This window comes from Panthera onca, chromosome B4 (genome assembly GCF_046562875.1).
Source record: "Panthera onca isolate mPanOnc1 chromosome B4, mPanOnc1 haplotype 2, whole genome shotgun sequence".
NCBI lineage: Eukaryota > Metazoa > Chordata > Mammalia > Carnivora > Felidae > Panthera > Panthera onca.
This window is the reverse complement of record NC_138345.1, coordinates 53,903,346-53,917,305: the sequence shown is the minus strand read 5'-3', so window position 1 is coordinate 53,917,305 and position 13,960 is coordinate 53,903,346. Positions and strand designations below refer to the sequence as shown.

Sequence of the window (13,960 nt, the reverse complement as noted above, 5' to 3'; positions counted from 1 at the left end):
CTTCTCTACCAGTTTATATAACATACTGGCTTTTTATTTACTATCTCTGATCTCTCCACTTATTACAGCTCTGTACTCTAGTTTATTTAGTTTTTTGTATAGTTTCTCTTCATCACAGTCTCTCCATGCTAGTCAGATTTTTCAGATTCTTCACAAATCTCTGGTTCATATTCTTGGTTGTGTTTCTGAAAATTTTCTTTTCTAAAATTGATCAGTGTCATCTCCGACAATAATCAATTTAAGATCTACCCTCTTAGGTTGTCTTCCAATCTCCTAAATAGTCTTCATTTATTATGAATAACTTATTTATATTTTTTAGTTATTCCATCTGTTGTTAGCATAAAAGCATAACTTTTAGTACAGGAACAATTTTGCCATTACTGTAGACATATCTTTTAAGAACTGGCAATGTCAAAGAAGGTCAAAGAAGACAGGAACAGAGCTACACATAATTGGAAAAGATCAAAATATTTACAGATCCTTTACCCCAACGAACCTTTGGCACTTTTTGATGCACTGATTTTGCAATAACTTTTTTCAATGTTTTTCTTTTTGGTACTTTCAAATCCCTTCACATACTTATCTTGAAAGAATACAAATGCTTGCCTGTAATAAATTAATGAATACCTTTTTATATGTATTTCTTTATTCAATAAATACTAGGATGTATATTATATAGAAATAACTGTGATAATGTCTATATGTTCTAAGGTCAATAAGACAGTCCATATGAGGTTTAGTATATAAATTGCTACATAATTATAAATCAATTGAATTTGATAAATATCTCTGTGTAGTTAATTTTCTTAAATAGACTTAAAAATTAAATAAATGTGTGTGTGCATGTAATTAAATAACTATAAATCAGTTAGCTATACAATTGAGGAAAATACTTCCATGTATGGCTCTGAAGTTTAGAAGAGAACATAAAATCTAGAAATGAATTTTGAGAATCATATATAGAGAAAATAAATTAAGAGGGAGAAATGAGTTTTCCAAAGGAAGCCATATATATAGTGAGAAATCCTACATTAAAATACTAGAGAAAACTTTTAGTGAGTAGAACATAAAGAAGAAAAAGCAGGGGCACTTGGGTGGCTCAGTTGGCTACTGTCCGACTTCAGCTTAGGTAATGATCTCAGGGTCCATGAGTTCAAGCTCCGCATCAGGCTCTTTGCTGACAGCTCAGAGCCTGGAGCCTCCTCTGGATTCTGTGTCTCCCTCTCTCTCTGACCCTCTCCTGCTCACACTCTGCCTCTCTCTCTCTCTCTCTCTCATATAAATAAAAATTAAAAATTTTTAATAAAAAAAATAAAGAAGAAAAAGCAAAGGAGTGGTCACATGGGGAGAAAGTAAAACAATAAAGGCATAGTTTTATGAAAGTATTAGGAGGAAATGCCAAAAGAGGAGCTAGCAAGCAATGTCAAATAACATGAAGACTAGGAGGATGGAGACCAGAAAAGGACACTGAATTAGTGACAAAAATAACACTGGTCTTGCCTGCAAGTGCTTTGAGAAGAATGTGGAAGAATTTGGGTAGATTCAATGAGTGGTGAGGCCATAAGTGTAGAGTGTAGTGAAAGGAAAGAAAGCAGGGTAGATGTGAGATAGTATAACCAGAGGGTAGGAGAGATTGAACAAACACAAATAAAGACATGTTTAATTGAGCAAGATCTCTGAGAAGATAGAAGGGGATGATGTCAAGAAATGTGGTATGTATACTGGGTGGGCTAGCCTATGGAACGGTGGAGAAGGCAGAGATACTGGTGGAGACATATTTTGAAGTAAGGAGGAACAAAGTTGAAGAAGGTCATGTCTTGGTTTTCAGGAGCTGCGAGAGCTCAGCCTTGATTCTGAATTGTAGATATGCTAAGAACTAATTGATGATGAAATTCCAGATGAGTAAGCAGTCGTGAGGAAAGAGGGGACTGATGAGTATGGAAGATAATGTGGAGAGTAAGAAAGGAGATCATGATGAAAGTGAAGAGAAGGATCAGTGACAGTGAGGACACAGCCAGAGGAGGCTTCAAGTTGGAGATGTGAGAGTAAAGCTTTCCTGAGGAATATGCCACAAGAAATTTACAGGGTGTTACTTTAGAATTCCTCCAAAAATGTGCCTATGGAAAGCAGTAAAAGAATCTTGCTCTGTATTGTGGCTTTGTCAACAGCATGATCCCAGCCTATGCTGCCACAGCAGATTTTTACCTGCAATTCACCATGAAAGAGAATTTAGAGGCCTAGAGAATGCAGTTTTACATTTTGAGGCTCTTTTTTTCCACATTTACAGAACAAACTTGTTACTTATATGAACACTAAGCTTCATTTTCTTACAAACTGAAAGTTTAAGGCAAACATATCTGAGGCAAAAACAAGTCAGGCTCTAGACTTATGGAATTAGGACTCTTTATGGGGGTATATAACTATATTATAACTTTATATTTTCATTTATTTTTAGGGTTTGTAGAAACAGGAGCTATCATTGGTCCTTTGTTTGGACTTTCATTAGCATCATTCTGTGCCAATGTTTATGTTGACACTGGATCTGTGAACACAGGTAATTCAATACGATTATTTATAGTATCAATAGTAACAGAAAGTAACGTCAGTTGTTATCACAGTTAGTTGTTGCCTTATTTGACCCTTGGTTAGGTAAATTGATTCCACTTTTCAGGTTCACAAATTGGAGTGAAAGAGTTTAAAGAATTTTTGAAATATTTCAAACCAGTGATCAGGAAAATAAGTTAAAATGCTGACCTTCAGACTCAAAATCCTGTGCTCTTTCTATGGCACCACAATCATGTTTCTTATTTTCAAGAGATTTAAAGATATAGGTCTGAATTTCTTTTAATCAAATAATCATTTGTTTATAATTAAATAGAGCTTGTAGTTATTTAATAAGTATCTACTAATAAGTTCCTTATAGGATAGGCCAGATAAGCAAAATAATTTATTGCTAGACAATACTGTAATACCACATATTGTCAGACAAATGTTATGAATGTCTAAGTTGCATACAAATTCTGAACTTGAATAAAACCTGAGAACTGTAATATTAAGAATTTTCTACAGTTCATGAAGGAAATAGTGACAAGCTAACAAAAATGTGTATATTTCTTTACAGATGATCTGACCATAACTCCCACTGATACTCGTTGGGTTGGTGCATGGTGGTTTGGCTTTTTGATTTGTGCAGGAGTGAATGTGCTCACTGCCATTCCGTTCTTCTTTTTGCCCAAATGGCTTCCAAAGGAAGGACTAAAGAGTAATGCAGACATCATTAAAAGTGACAAAGAAGAGAAACAAAGAGAAGAGGTCAAGAAGAAAAAGGATGGAATCACTAAAGGCAAATATAAATACTATATAATTTATTTTTTATTTTATACAGATGTGTCTGTATTTCAGTCTAACACTATAACATGCCAGACTGCGTTAAGACAATTTGTCATTAATAGTGAGTAGTCAATAATGTCTAACTAGTCTGAGTCTTCCTGTGCTACTATATGGAAATAAGTGATATAATTTCAAGACAAATTATCTGTGGTCAGCATTTATATAAAATTTTATATCAATTCAGGCACTAAATAAATAAATAAATAAATAAATCCCCATTTGCCTTTAAAAAAATCTATTTTATACAGAACATAAGTCTAATTAAAAAAATTCAAACAGAACAAAAGGAGGAAAAAATATACACTATTTCAAAGTGTATACTTCTGAAACAAAAACTGTTAGCTTAACTTGAGCTTCCTGGAAGTTAAGGCATAAAAAGAATACATGAAAGGTCATATAATTCTCTATATTTGATACAGAGAGGAATAATAGTTCTTAAAGAGAAACTGTTCTCAAGTAACACATTGCAATTAAAGAAAAACATTCTCATATGATGTATGATACAGTAATACTGAACCACATAGTAGTTCTTTTCCAGCAAGTGCAAGTGCATATTTCATAGAACAGGTTTTTTTTTTTTTTTTTTTGGATAATCTTCGATAAAAACTCAAAGAATAATTTACAGAAAGTGTTTCTGTGGGAAACTAAGCTAAGGTAGTCTAAGTATTTAGTGTTCAAGAACACTGATTCTCAAACTTGGCCATATATTGGAATTACTTGGGAAATTAGAAAAAAAATATTGATGCCTAAAATTCTGTAGTATTCCCAGGTGTGATTTAATTAGTATGAGTTATCACCTGGGCCTTGGAATTCTTAAAGATTGTTCATTTACAAGATGAAGAGAGACTCAGTTTACTTATCTGTAAAATGAGGTAATAATAGTACTTTTAATATAGAGTTGTTGTGTGAGGGTAAAAGGAATTCTGGCACATTACTGTTATTACTGCTAATAGTATTAGTGTCATTACTGTTGATGTTGCTACTTCTACTATCACCCATAAATTATAATACCAATTTGCACAGAACTTTTATTAACGATTACACATTAACTTAAGCTAGTATTAAACATAATACTTCTTAGATCATTAGGAGTCAATTCAGAACCTTTAAATTTTCAGTGATCATGATTAACAATTCTTTTTGAAAGGTTGATGTGGACTCATAGAGGATTTTAACATAGAATATTGTTTGTGATCTGCAACGTCCATTTTCAAAACTAGGAAAGAGGTGAGCTTAGTATGAGAGATATAGAAAGGAAATTTGAACTACTGAGACTCGTTTACTAGGACAGAGATGTCAACAAACACGTACAACTTAAAAAGCTCCAAAGTGCTCTGAACACAACTCTCTCACCCACCATGTACTTTATTCATATTTGTGATATGAATTCTACAGCTAAAATAGTTTTCTTTGCATCGAATTGTTCTTCCTTCTCTCCCAATTTATTTGTTCTTTGGATTTTGACAGTTTATTGAGAAAAAAATACACAATAAGGAAGGAAATCAAGACAAAAAAACATGAAGATAGGAAAAGTGAAAAGTAACTATACATGAGACTTTGATCCCAAAAAGGTGGCAGGGCAACCCAGAATATTTGCAAGAGATGGGCCACAAATTTGGCTTCGAGCTGTGTCAGTCCACACCGACAGGGGAAGTTTGGTTTATATCATTTACATAACCCTTAGTATGTTGTACCAAATGAATCAAGATCTCAGAGAGTGGGACCTGGGTGTTTGTATCTTAAAAGATCCCCAGGTGATTTCATTGTGTACCCAGTATGAACCACTGGCAGGACCAAAACTGTTGTTCTGAGGAAGAAGAAAAATATCCGGTACTTGACAAATTATATCCCATGAATACCCACATATATCTTCATTTTGAATGTTGAGGAATGATAATATCAATATTTGAGTGTGAACTTTATCAAGTTTACCTCCTTCTAAACTTTAAAGAACAGAACAAGCATCCTTCATTCTAGATGATCTCTAGAGAAGAGAGGATATTCAGAGAAGGAAAAAGAGAAGGAAAAAAAAGGAAATGGTGTGAATGCAGACAATATTTTCCCTAAGACACAATAGTAACTTAATGATGGCAAAACCGTTGTGTTCTGATCCCTACCCAGTCAACTGCATTATTGACTTGCAGAAGGTACCAAAAGGATATAGCTTTAGCTTTCAAGAGGTACAAACAAAACAAAACACACATTTAAAAAACAGTATGAGCATTATAAATAGAAAAATGTAATTTGGAAGGGAAGTTGATGTTTTAGAAAAAGTAAATCTTAAAATGCAAAGCCAAGCTAGTATAATACTGCTGTCATTCTTTCATTTCAGATTTTTTGCCATTCATGAAAAGTCTTTTATGCAACCCAGTTTACATGCTTTTCATACTAATAAGTATTATACAGTTCAATGCATTTGTTAATATGTTCACCTTCATGCCCAAATATCTGGAACAGCAACATGGAAAATCAGCTTCAGATGTAATCTTTCTAATTGGTATGTTTATTCTCCTCTGTATTAGTAGCCCACTTGTTTTTTTTTTTTTTTAAACCATGAAATGGTGAACAGTGTGATGATGTGTCTAGGAGACTCCTAAATTGAAATACATTGAGATGTTTCTGTCTCTGGTACATTTCACCCTTCCATTCTTCCGGGAAATCAACAAAGGGAAGGAAGGAAAGAAGCCAGGAAGTCCTGGCTTTTTTTTCTTCTGCTCTCTCTCCAGTCAGAATGCAAGTTCAAAATATTTGTGGAATTCTTGGGAAATGTACCAATTAGAGAGAGTTTTTAGGTAGGCAAGCCATTAATATGCAAAGGAAACCAATGCTAATTCATCAGGAGTCTGTTTTACTTTTTTAACTCCAGTTTATGAATTCTGTCTCTCCTTAGTTCCCTGGCCCTCTGGTGGTGTCTTTGCAGCACAGGCATTCGTATTTTCCTGTGACCACATTAACTTCGGTGGTATTCCTCTACCTTGGGTTTCTCCTGAGATCTTTTGATTGATCTGAAAAGTGAATTTCTTAGACTACCTGGATCCATGTCACATAGAGTGCTTGTTAGAAGTTAAGATACCTGGCACCCACCTCAGACATACTAAATTAGACAATCTGGCGTGGGACTCTGGAATGGATTTTTAAACACTCTCCCAAGTAGATGTGATGTGCTTCTGTGACAGACCCTGACATTAAGAATGCCATCAAGGGCTGTCTTTTTCTTGTTTTTTTTTTTTTTTTTTCTTTTCTTTTTTTAGGGAGAGGGACATGAAATGTAAATACACTTGACAATCACAGGCTCAGCAAAGTAACCTTCTAAGGTACCTTGAATGAAGTCAAATTCTTAACAACTAGAGTCGGTACAAACAATGCCAAAATCATATTAATCATAAACTACTGGTTAACTTTGAATTGCCACTCCTGCCTGAATCATTAGAAAAGAGATGTAGATCATGATCCCTGCATATAAGAAATTTACAACCTACTACAATAAATTAAATGAAGGACAGTGATAAGAGTCTTAATATACTTTGACATTGTGGAGCATTTAAAAATCTCTCTGTATGTAATATGTAAATAAGTGGAGATAATAATCAATCAGCTTTCTTCACTGTGAGTTGGACCTAGATGGTTTCTTATGTAAGACATATTAGATACCATATTTGTTCTTTTGCTAAATCACTTTGTAAACAACATTTTACTTACATTTATAGGTATTTATAACTTACCTCCAATATGCATTGGATATATAGCTGGTGGTTTAATTATGAAGAAATTCAAGATTACTGTCAAACAAGCTGCCCACATAGCATGTTGGTTATCTTTAACTGAATATCTTCTTCATTTTTTGTGTTTTCTCATGATCTGTGATAATTCTTCAGTTGCTGGCATAACCACCACTTATAAAGGGTATGTTGTTTTCTAATGAATGTCATACTTTTAGAACAGTTAATGACATATTTTATTCAATGATTACCCAATGACCAGATCATTTGCTAATTGGAATTGATAGCAATAATCCATGGTCTTTCTCTTTCCTCCATCTGTCAGTTATAAGCCTATCCCTCCAGGCTAATAGGGTTAGTTAGTTTATGAGTGCACATGTATGTGTGTGGGCTTGTTTTTGGATATCCTAGTAGACATTAAAGTGGATATCAAAGAAACTGCCAATAGTTTTAGGTTGCATTAGGGTATGTTGTTCATATATTTTATACTCTCATAAATGGGTAAAATTAAGAATTAACTATACAATCTTAATCACCTTTATATGTTTCCACGATGGGCTTAAATCCAGCATAACTGAATCCGAATACACGATATTTTAATTCATATGTAAATTCATACATTTGTGTAATTATGTCTCTATCATTGAAGAGTTCTAGATTTATATTTGAGGGTAATCTGAATTTATAGGAAGGTTATGCATACTGATATCACCTCTTGTATTTTGAAAATACATATCCTAACAGGTGTGAGGTGATATTTCATTGTGGCTTTCATTTCCATTTCTCATAACTGGTGATATTAAGCATCTTTTCATTTACTTATTGGCCATTTGTATGTCTTCTTTCAAAAAATTTCTATTTAATTCCTCTGCCCATTTTAACACTTTATCTTATCCAAAAGACCAAGAAGCAATCTTCTGCCTATTTTAAAATCATATTGGTGTTTTTTGTTATTGTTGTTATTGAGTTTGATTAGTTTTTATATATTTTGGATATTAATCCCTATCAGATATATGATTTGTAAATATTTACTCGCATTCCATAGGCTGCCTTTTCACATTGTTCATGATTTCCTTACTGTCCAGAGCTTTTTAGTGTGATGTAGGTCCGCTTGTTTATTTTTGTTTTTGTTACTTGTGCTTTTTGGTGTCCAATCCAAAAAATCACTGTCAAGGAGTTCACCCACAATGTTTTATTCTAGGAATTTTATGGTTCTGGGTCTTAAATTTAAGTCTTTAATCCATTTGAGTGTATTTTTGTGTATATAAGTTAGGGATCTGCTTTAATTCTTTTGCATATGGCTGCCTAGTTTCCCAACATCATTTATGAAGCGAGTATCCTTTCCCCACAGTAAATTCTTAGCTTGTTTGTTGTAAATTAATTCACCACATATGCATGGTTTATTTCTGCATTCTTTATTCTGTTCCTTAATCTTTGTGACTCTTTTTTATGTTAATACCAAACTGTTTTTATTACTATTACTTTGTAAAATAGTTTGAAATCAGGAAGTGTGATATCTCTAGCTTTGCTCTTTCTCAAGATTGCTTTGGCTATTTTTTTGTGATTCCATACAAGTTTTAGAATCGTTTTCTATGTCTATGAAAATGCCACTGGAATCTGTATAGGGACTGCACTAAATCTGTAGAGTACTTTGGGTAGTATGAACATTTTAGCAATAATAATTCTTCCAATGCATGGCCATGGAATAAATATCTTTCTATTTATTTATGGCCTATTTTGTCTTTAACAGTGTCTTATAGTTTTCAATGTAGAGATTCTCACATCCTTGGTTAAATTTATTCCTTAAGTATTTTATTCTTTTCATTCAATTATTGGATTGTTTTCTTTTTTCTTTTAATAGTTTGTTGTTACTGTATAGAAACAGAACTGATTTTTGTATACCGATTTCCCATCCTTTAACTTTACTAAATTAATTTATTAGTTCTTGCCATATTTTGATGGAGTTCTTAGGGTTTTCTATATATATCATGTCACCTACAAATAGAGATAATTTCACTTCTTCATTTCTGATTTGAATGCTTTTTATTTCTTTATCTCACCTAATAGCTCTGACTAGAATTTCTTGAATAAAAGTGGACAGGATAGACATTCTTATGTTGTTCCTGATCTTAAAGGAAAGCTGCCAGCTTCCCATCATTGAGTATGTTGTTAGCTATGGACTTGTCATAAATGGCCTTTGTTATGTTGTTAAATTTCTTCCATATGTAATTTGTTAAGAGTTTTTATCATGAACGGATGTTGAATTTTGTCAACAAAATAGATGCTTTCTCTGCATCTATTGAGATGATCATATGATTTTTATCCTTCAATTTGTTAATGTGATGTATCACATTGATTGGTTTATGTATGTAGAAACATTCTTGTATCCCTGGAATAAAACCCACTTGATCATGGCATATGATCTTTAGAATGTGTTGTTGAATTCATTTTACCAGTATTTTATTGATAATTTTTTGCATTTTATATTCATCAGGGATATTGTCCCATAGTTTTCTTGTAGTGGCTGCATCTGACTTTAGTATTAATATGATTCTGGCCTCATAAATGAGTTTGGGGATGTTTCTCCTCTTCAATTTTTGGAAGAATTTCAGAAGAATTGGTGTTAATTCTTTAGATGTTTGATAGAATTCACTAGTGAAACCATCTAATGCTGGGCTTTTCTTAGTTGGGAGGTTTGTGATTATGATTTAATCTCCTTGCCAGTAATTGATCTATTCAGATTTTCTATTTCTTCATGATTGATCTTGGTATGATATGTGTTCTAGAAATTTACTCATTTCTTCTAAGTTGTCCAATTTATTGTTGTATAATTAATAGTTTTGTCTTATGATCGTTCATATTTATGTGGTGTTGGTTGTAATATTTCATCCTTAATTTATAATTTTATTTATCTAGTTTTACTCTCTTTGTGTTTTTCTATTTCCTTGATATGTAAAGTTAGGTTGTTCATTTGAGGTTTTTTTTTTCTTCTTAATTTATGTGTTCATACTATAAACTTTCTTTTTAGAATTCCTTTTGTTGCATCCTAGAAATTTTGGTATGTTATGGTTCCATTTATTTGTGTCAGAATATTTTTTTATTCCCTTTTGATTTCTTCTATGATCCAGTGGTCATTTAGGAGTGTGTTGTTTAATTTCCATATATTTGTGAATTTTCCAGATTTCCTTCTTTTAATTGATTTCTAGTTTCCTATCATTGTGGTCAGAACAAATACTTGATATAATTTCTATTTTCTTGAATTTCTTGAAAATTGTTTTGTGGACTAACACATGATATATCCGAGAAAATGTTTGTGTGCTTTTTAAAAGAATGTGCATTCTGTTGCTATTGGATGGAATATGTTGGATTTGTGTATGTCTTGTAGGTGTCTATTGTATCGTTCAAATCTGCTATTTCCTTATCGATTCTCATCTAGGTGATCTATCCATTGTTGATAGTATGGTATCAAAGCCTCTATTATTGTATTGTTGTTTATTTCACCTTTTAGTTATGTTAATATTTGTTTTATATACTTGGGTACTGCAATATTGGGTACATAAGTATTTACAATTGTTATATCTTCTTGATGAATGAATTTCCTTTTGATTTGATAACTTTTCGTGGCAGTATGGCTTCACAACTTTAGCATAATCTTTTATGTATTACTATAGTTCTTTCCTTTGTATGAGGCTTACATTAAAGTATATTTATAGCATCCTATTTTATGTTAACAACTTGACTTTGATAGCATATGGAAAATATATTTGTATTTCTCCCCACTCACATTTTAGGTTAACATTAAAATTTACATCATTATTACATGGTGTATCTAATAATGTATTATTCTAATTATGGTTATTTATTTTTTTTTAACTTTAAAACTAGAGTTGTTAGTGAATTAATTATACACCATAATCATGATGTTAGAGAATTTGACTTTGACTATATATTTACCACTACCAGTGAGCTTTACACATTCACATGTTTCTATAATGTTAGTTATCATCATTTTATTCCAGTTTAAAGAATGTCCCTTAGCATTTCTTGTAATTCAGGTCTAGTAGTGATGCACTCCCTCAACTTTTGTTTGGGAAAATTTTTATCTTTCCTTCATTTCTGAAGGACAGCTTTGCCAGGTATAGTATTCTTGATTGAGAGTTTTGTCTTTCTATATGTTGAATATATTATCCCACTCTTCTGACCTGCAAAGTTTCTGTTGAGAAATCTGCTTATAGTCTTATGCGAATGCACATGAAGTGACAAATAATTTTTCTCTTTCTGTGTTCAAAATTCTATCTTCATCTCTGACTTTTTTCAGTTTAATTACTATGTGTTTTTGTGTACTTTAGTTTTGAATTCAAACTATTTGGGATTCTTGGCTGGGTTACACATTCAAATGAGGCTACCGGTGAGCGTTTTGATTGGGAAGGGCTTCTGACTGTGCTCTGCAGTTCAGTGGGACCACTGATAGATCTTTGCAATCACCTCTGGTTGGACAAGGTTGTAGGCTATATTCCCTGGCAGGATGATGCCACTGGTTGGACTTTACCACTGGTCAGAGCAATGGGCTGGGCTTGCAATTGCTCCTGGTCAGCTTGGGTCTCTGGCTGTGTTCTGTAATCAGAAAGGGCCACAGGTATGCCCTGAAGTTGGGTGGGCCATAGACTGGGCTTCATAATCAGGTAAGCTGCTGACTGTGCTCTGCTGTTGGACAAAGTTGCTGGCCAGAATCTCTAGAGGAGAGAGGCTTCTAGTTGTACCCCAGAATAGGGTGGTACTAGAAACTGCATCTTCTGGTTGGGCAGAATTGCTCTCCAGGTTCTCTCATCAGGTGAGGCTTTAAGTTTGTTCCATGATTTGACAAAGTCACTGGATAGGTTCCCTGCCTGATCAAGGCTTCAGGCTGTGTTCAGCAATTGGCTAAGGCCAAGGACTGGGCTCTGTTGCTGGGTGGTGCTGTAGTCTGGGCTCTGAGGCTTCCCAGGGTTACTGTTCAGGCTCCTTGGTTATGTGGGGCCAGAGGTTATGTTTAACAATGGGGCAGGGCTATTTGCTTAGCTTCCAGACTGAGCAGGCTGTAGGATGGACTCTATGACTCCCTAGGTTCTTTGGCCACGCTTTCTGGGTGGGTCGAACATGAGGCTATGCTCAGCAGTTAGGGAAGCCTGTGAATTTGCTTCCCTGCCCAGATGTGGCAGCTGAATGGGCTCCACAGCCAGTATAGTCTGTTGACTGTAAATAAAGCAGAACTGCCAACTGAGTTTCTTGGATAAAAGGAGCCATCATTCAGCTCTGTAGATCAGTAGAACTACTGGCTGGGATCTGTACTTGGATAGTGCTGCAAGTAAGGATACTGCCTATCAAGAGCTGAGTGCTGGTTGTAATCGCTGTCCCCCTTCTCTATCTAATCCCTAATAAGTGAAGCCTGCAGATTCTTCTAGTCATCCTCATGAAGTGAGACCTGAATGAGCCTCCTGGGTAACATCCCACAATGCTGAAGGTACTTGATGTCCACCTTGGGCTCTCTTTTCCCACTGGAGAAATTGTAGACCCAAGGAGGTCTTCTCAGTGTGGTGTTGTGCTGACCTGGGGGATGCACAATTTTATCAGAGTCTAACTGTTCCTCTTACTCTTCCAATGTGGTCCTTCTAGGTCTTTGTGCTCCAGGAAGGTGCGTTAGCCTCATTCCCAGATTCTGGGATTTTCACAATGGTATCTTGTCTATAGATAGCTGCTAATTGGTCTTCTTATGAAGGAGATTCATCAAAAACAAACTGTGTTGCCATTTTGATAACCCCTGGACACTCTTCATACTAGAAGAATGTCTTTATTTACTCAAGTAGTTAGATTTCTGAAGCTAAATGTAATTAATATCTGCATTATAAACTGAATTTATAGATTTTGATCTTCAAGCTTGCTTTCATAACATATGATCTCTTGTTAAATGCTACCATATGGATCAGCCACAGGGATTAGGTCATCTTCATTTTTGACTGCTAATAATACCTGGAAACATACCTTCCATATGGTGGACACTCAATTAATACTTGTTTATCGGCTATTTGTTTATCTGAAATAAATCATTGATAAAGTGGCTATGTGATCACCAAAGCAGGTATATTTTATGCCAGAGATATAGTATTGAGGCCACACATTGGTGGTTGGAAGATTTCTGTTTCTATTTTGGGAAGGAGAGGAAATATAATTTTGGATTAAGATGAAAAGAAGAAAAAGAAAATGATCTTTCAATAGCCATGAATTATTTTAAATTATTTCAGAATGCAACAAGATTTATATATGGAAAACGCCATTCTTGCTGACTGTAATAGGGATTGCAACTGTCCAACTAAAACATGGGATCCTGTGTGTGGAAACAATGGTGTTTCATATATGTCAGCTTGTCTTGCTGGTTGTGAGACATCCGTTGGAGCAGGAATAAACATGGTAACACATTCTGTTGGCTTTCTTTTTCCCACAAAACTTTGTTTTTATGTATTGCACTAGAACATTCCCACATGAACTGGGGCCACATTTGATAAAAGTAAAAGTAAAGTTTTTCTGTATGTTCACTTGATTTACCTTTTATTTCATAAATCTTATTTTAAACCTCTGACCACTGATCTCATTTTTAATCAAAAAAATTTTTGAGTATAGCAGACATCGATCACTGAAATTTAATTTCATAGCTGTTGGCAGTATTACTCAGGTAATTTGTTTTAAAAATACTCTGGATTGAAATATTTTTATCATGGAGATAAAGTTGGTGGTTTTGATATCAATTATTTACCTAATTGCTTTTTTTCCCTTTTTTCCCCTGTATGTATGCTTGCATGTGCTTTCTGTGTTTTTCA

The 13,960-nt window shown here is 34.1% G+C and overlaps 1 protein-coding gene across 4 annotated transcripts in view; it reads left to right on the top strand.

Annotated features, from left to right (window-relative positions):
• The window catches only part of SLCO1A2 (solute carrier organic anion transporter family member 1A2), a 125,074-nt gene that overhangs the window by 88,265 nt on the left and 22,849 nt on the right, over positions 1–13,960 (top strand). For 3 of the 4 annotated variants that reach the window (XM_078450039.2, XM_078450038.2, XM_060658178.3), the window contains 5 exons: positions 2,456–2,554; positions 3,122–3,343; positions 5,723–5,887; positions 7,098–7,293; positions 13,388–13,553. In XM_078450039.2, coding sequence (XP_078306165.2) covers positions 2,456–2,554; positions 3,122–3,343; positions 5,723–5,887; positions 7,098–7,293; positions 13,388–13,553 — 848 coding nt within the window. The remainder of the gene's footprint in view (positions 1–2,455; positions 2,555–3,121; positions 3,344–5,722; positions 5,888–7,097; positions 7,294–13,387; positions 13,554–13,960) is intronic. The other variant, XM_078450040.2, reaches the window with a different exon arrangement.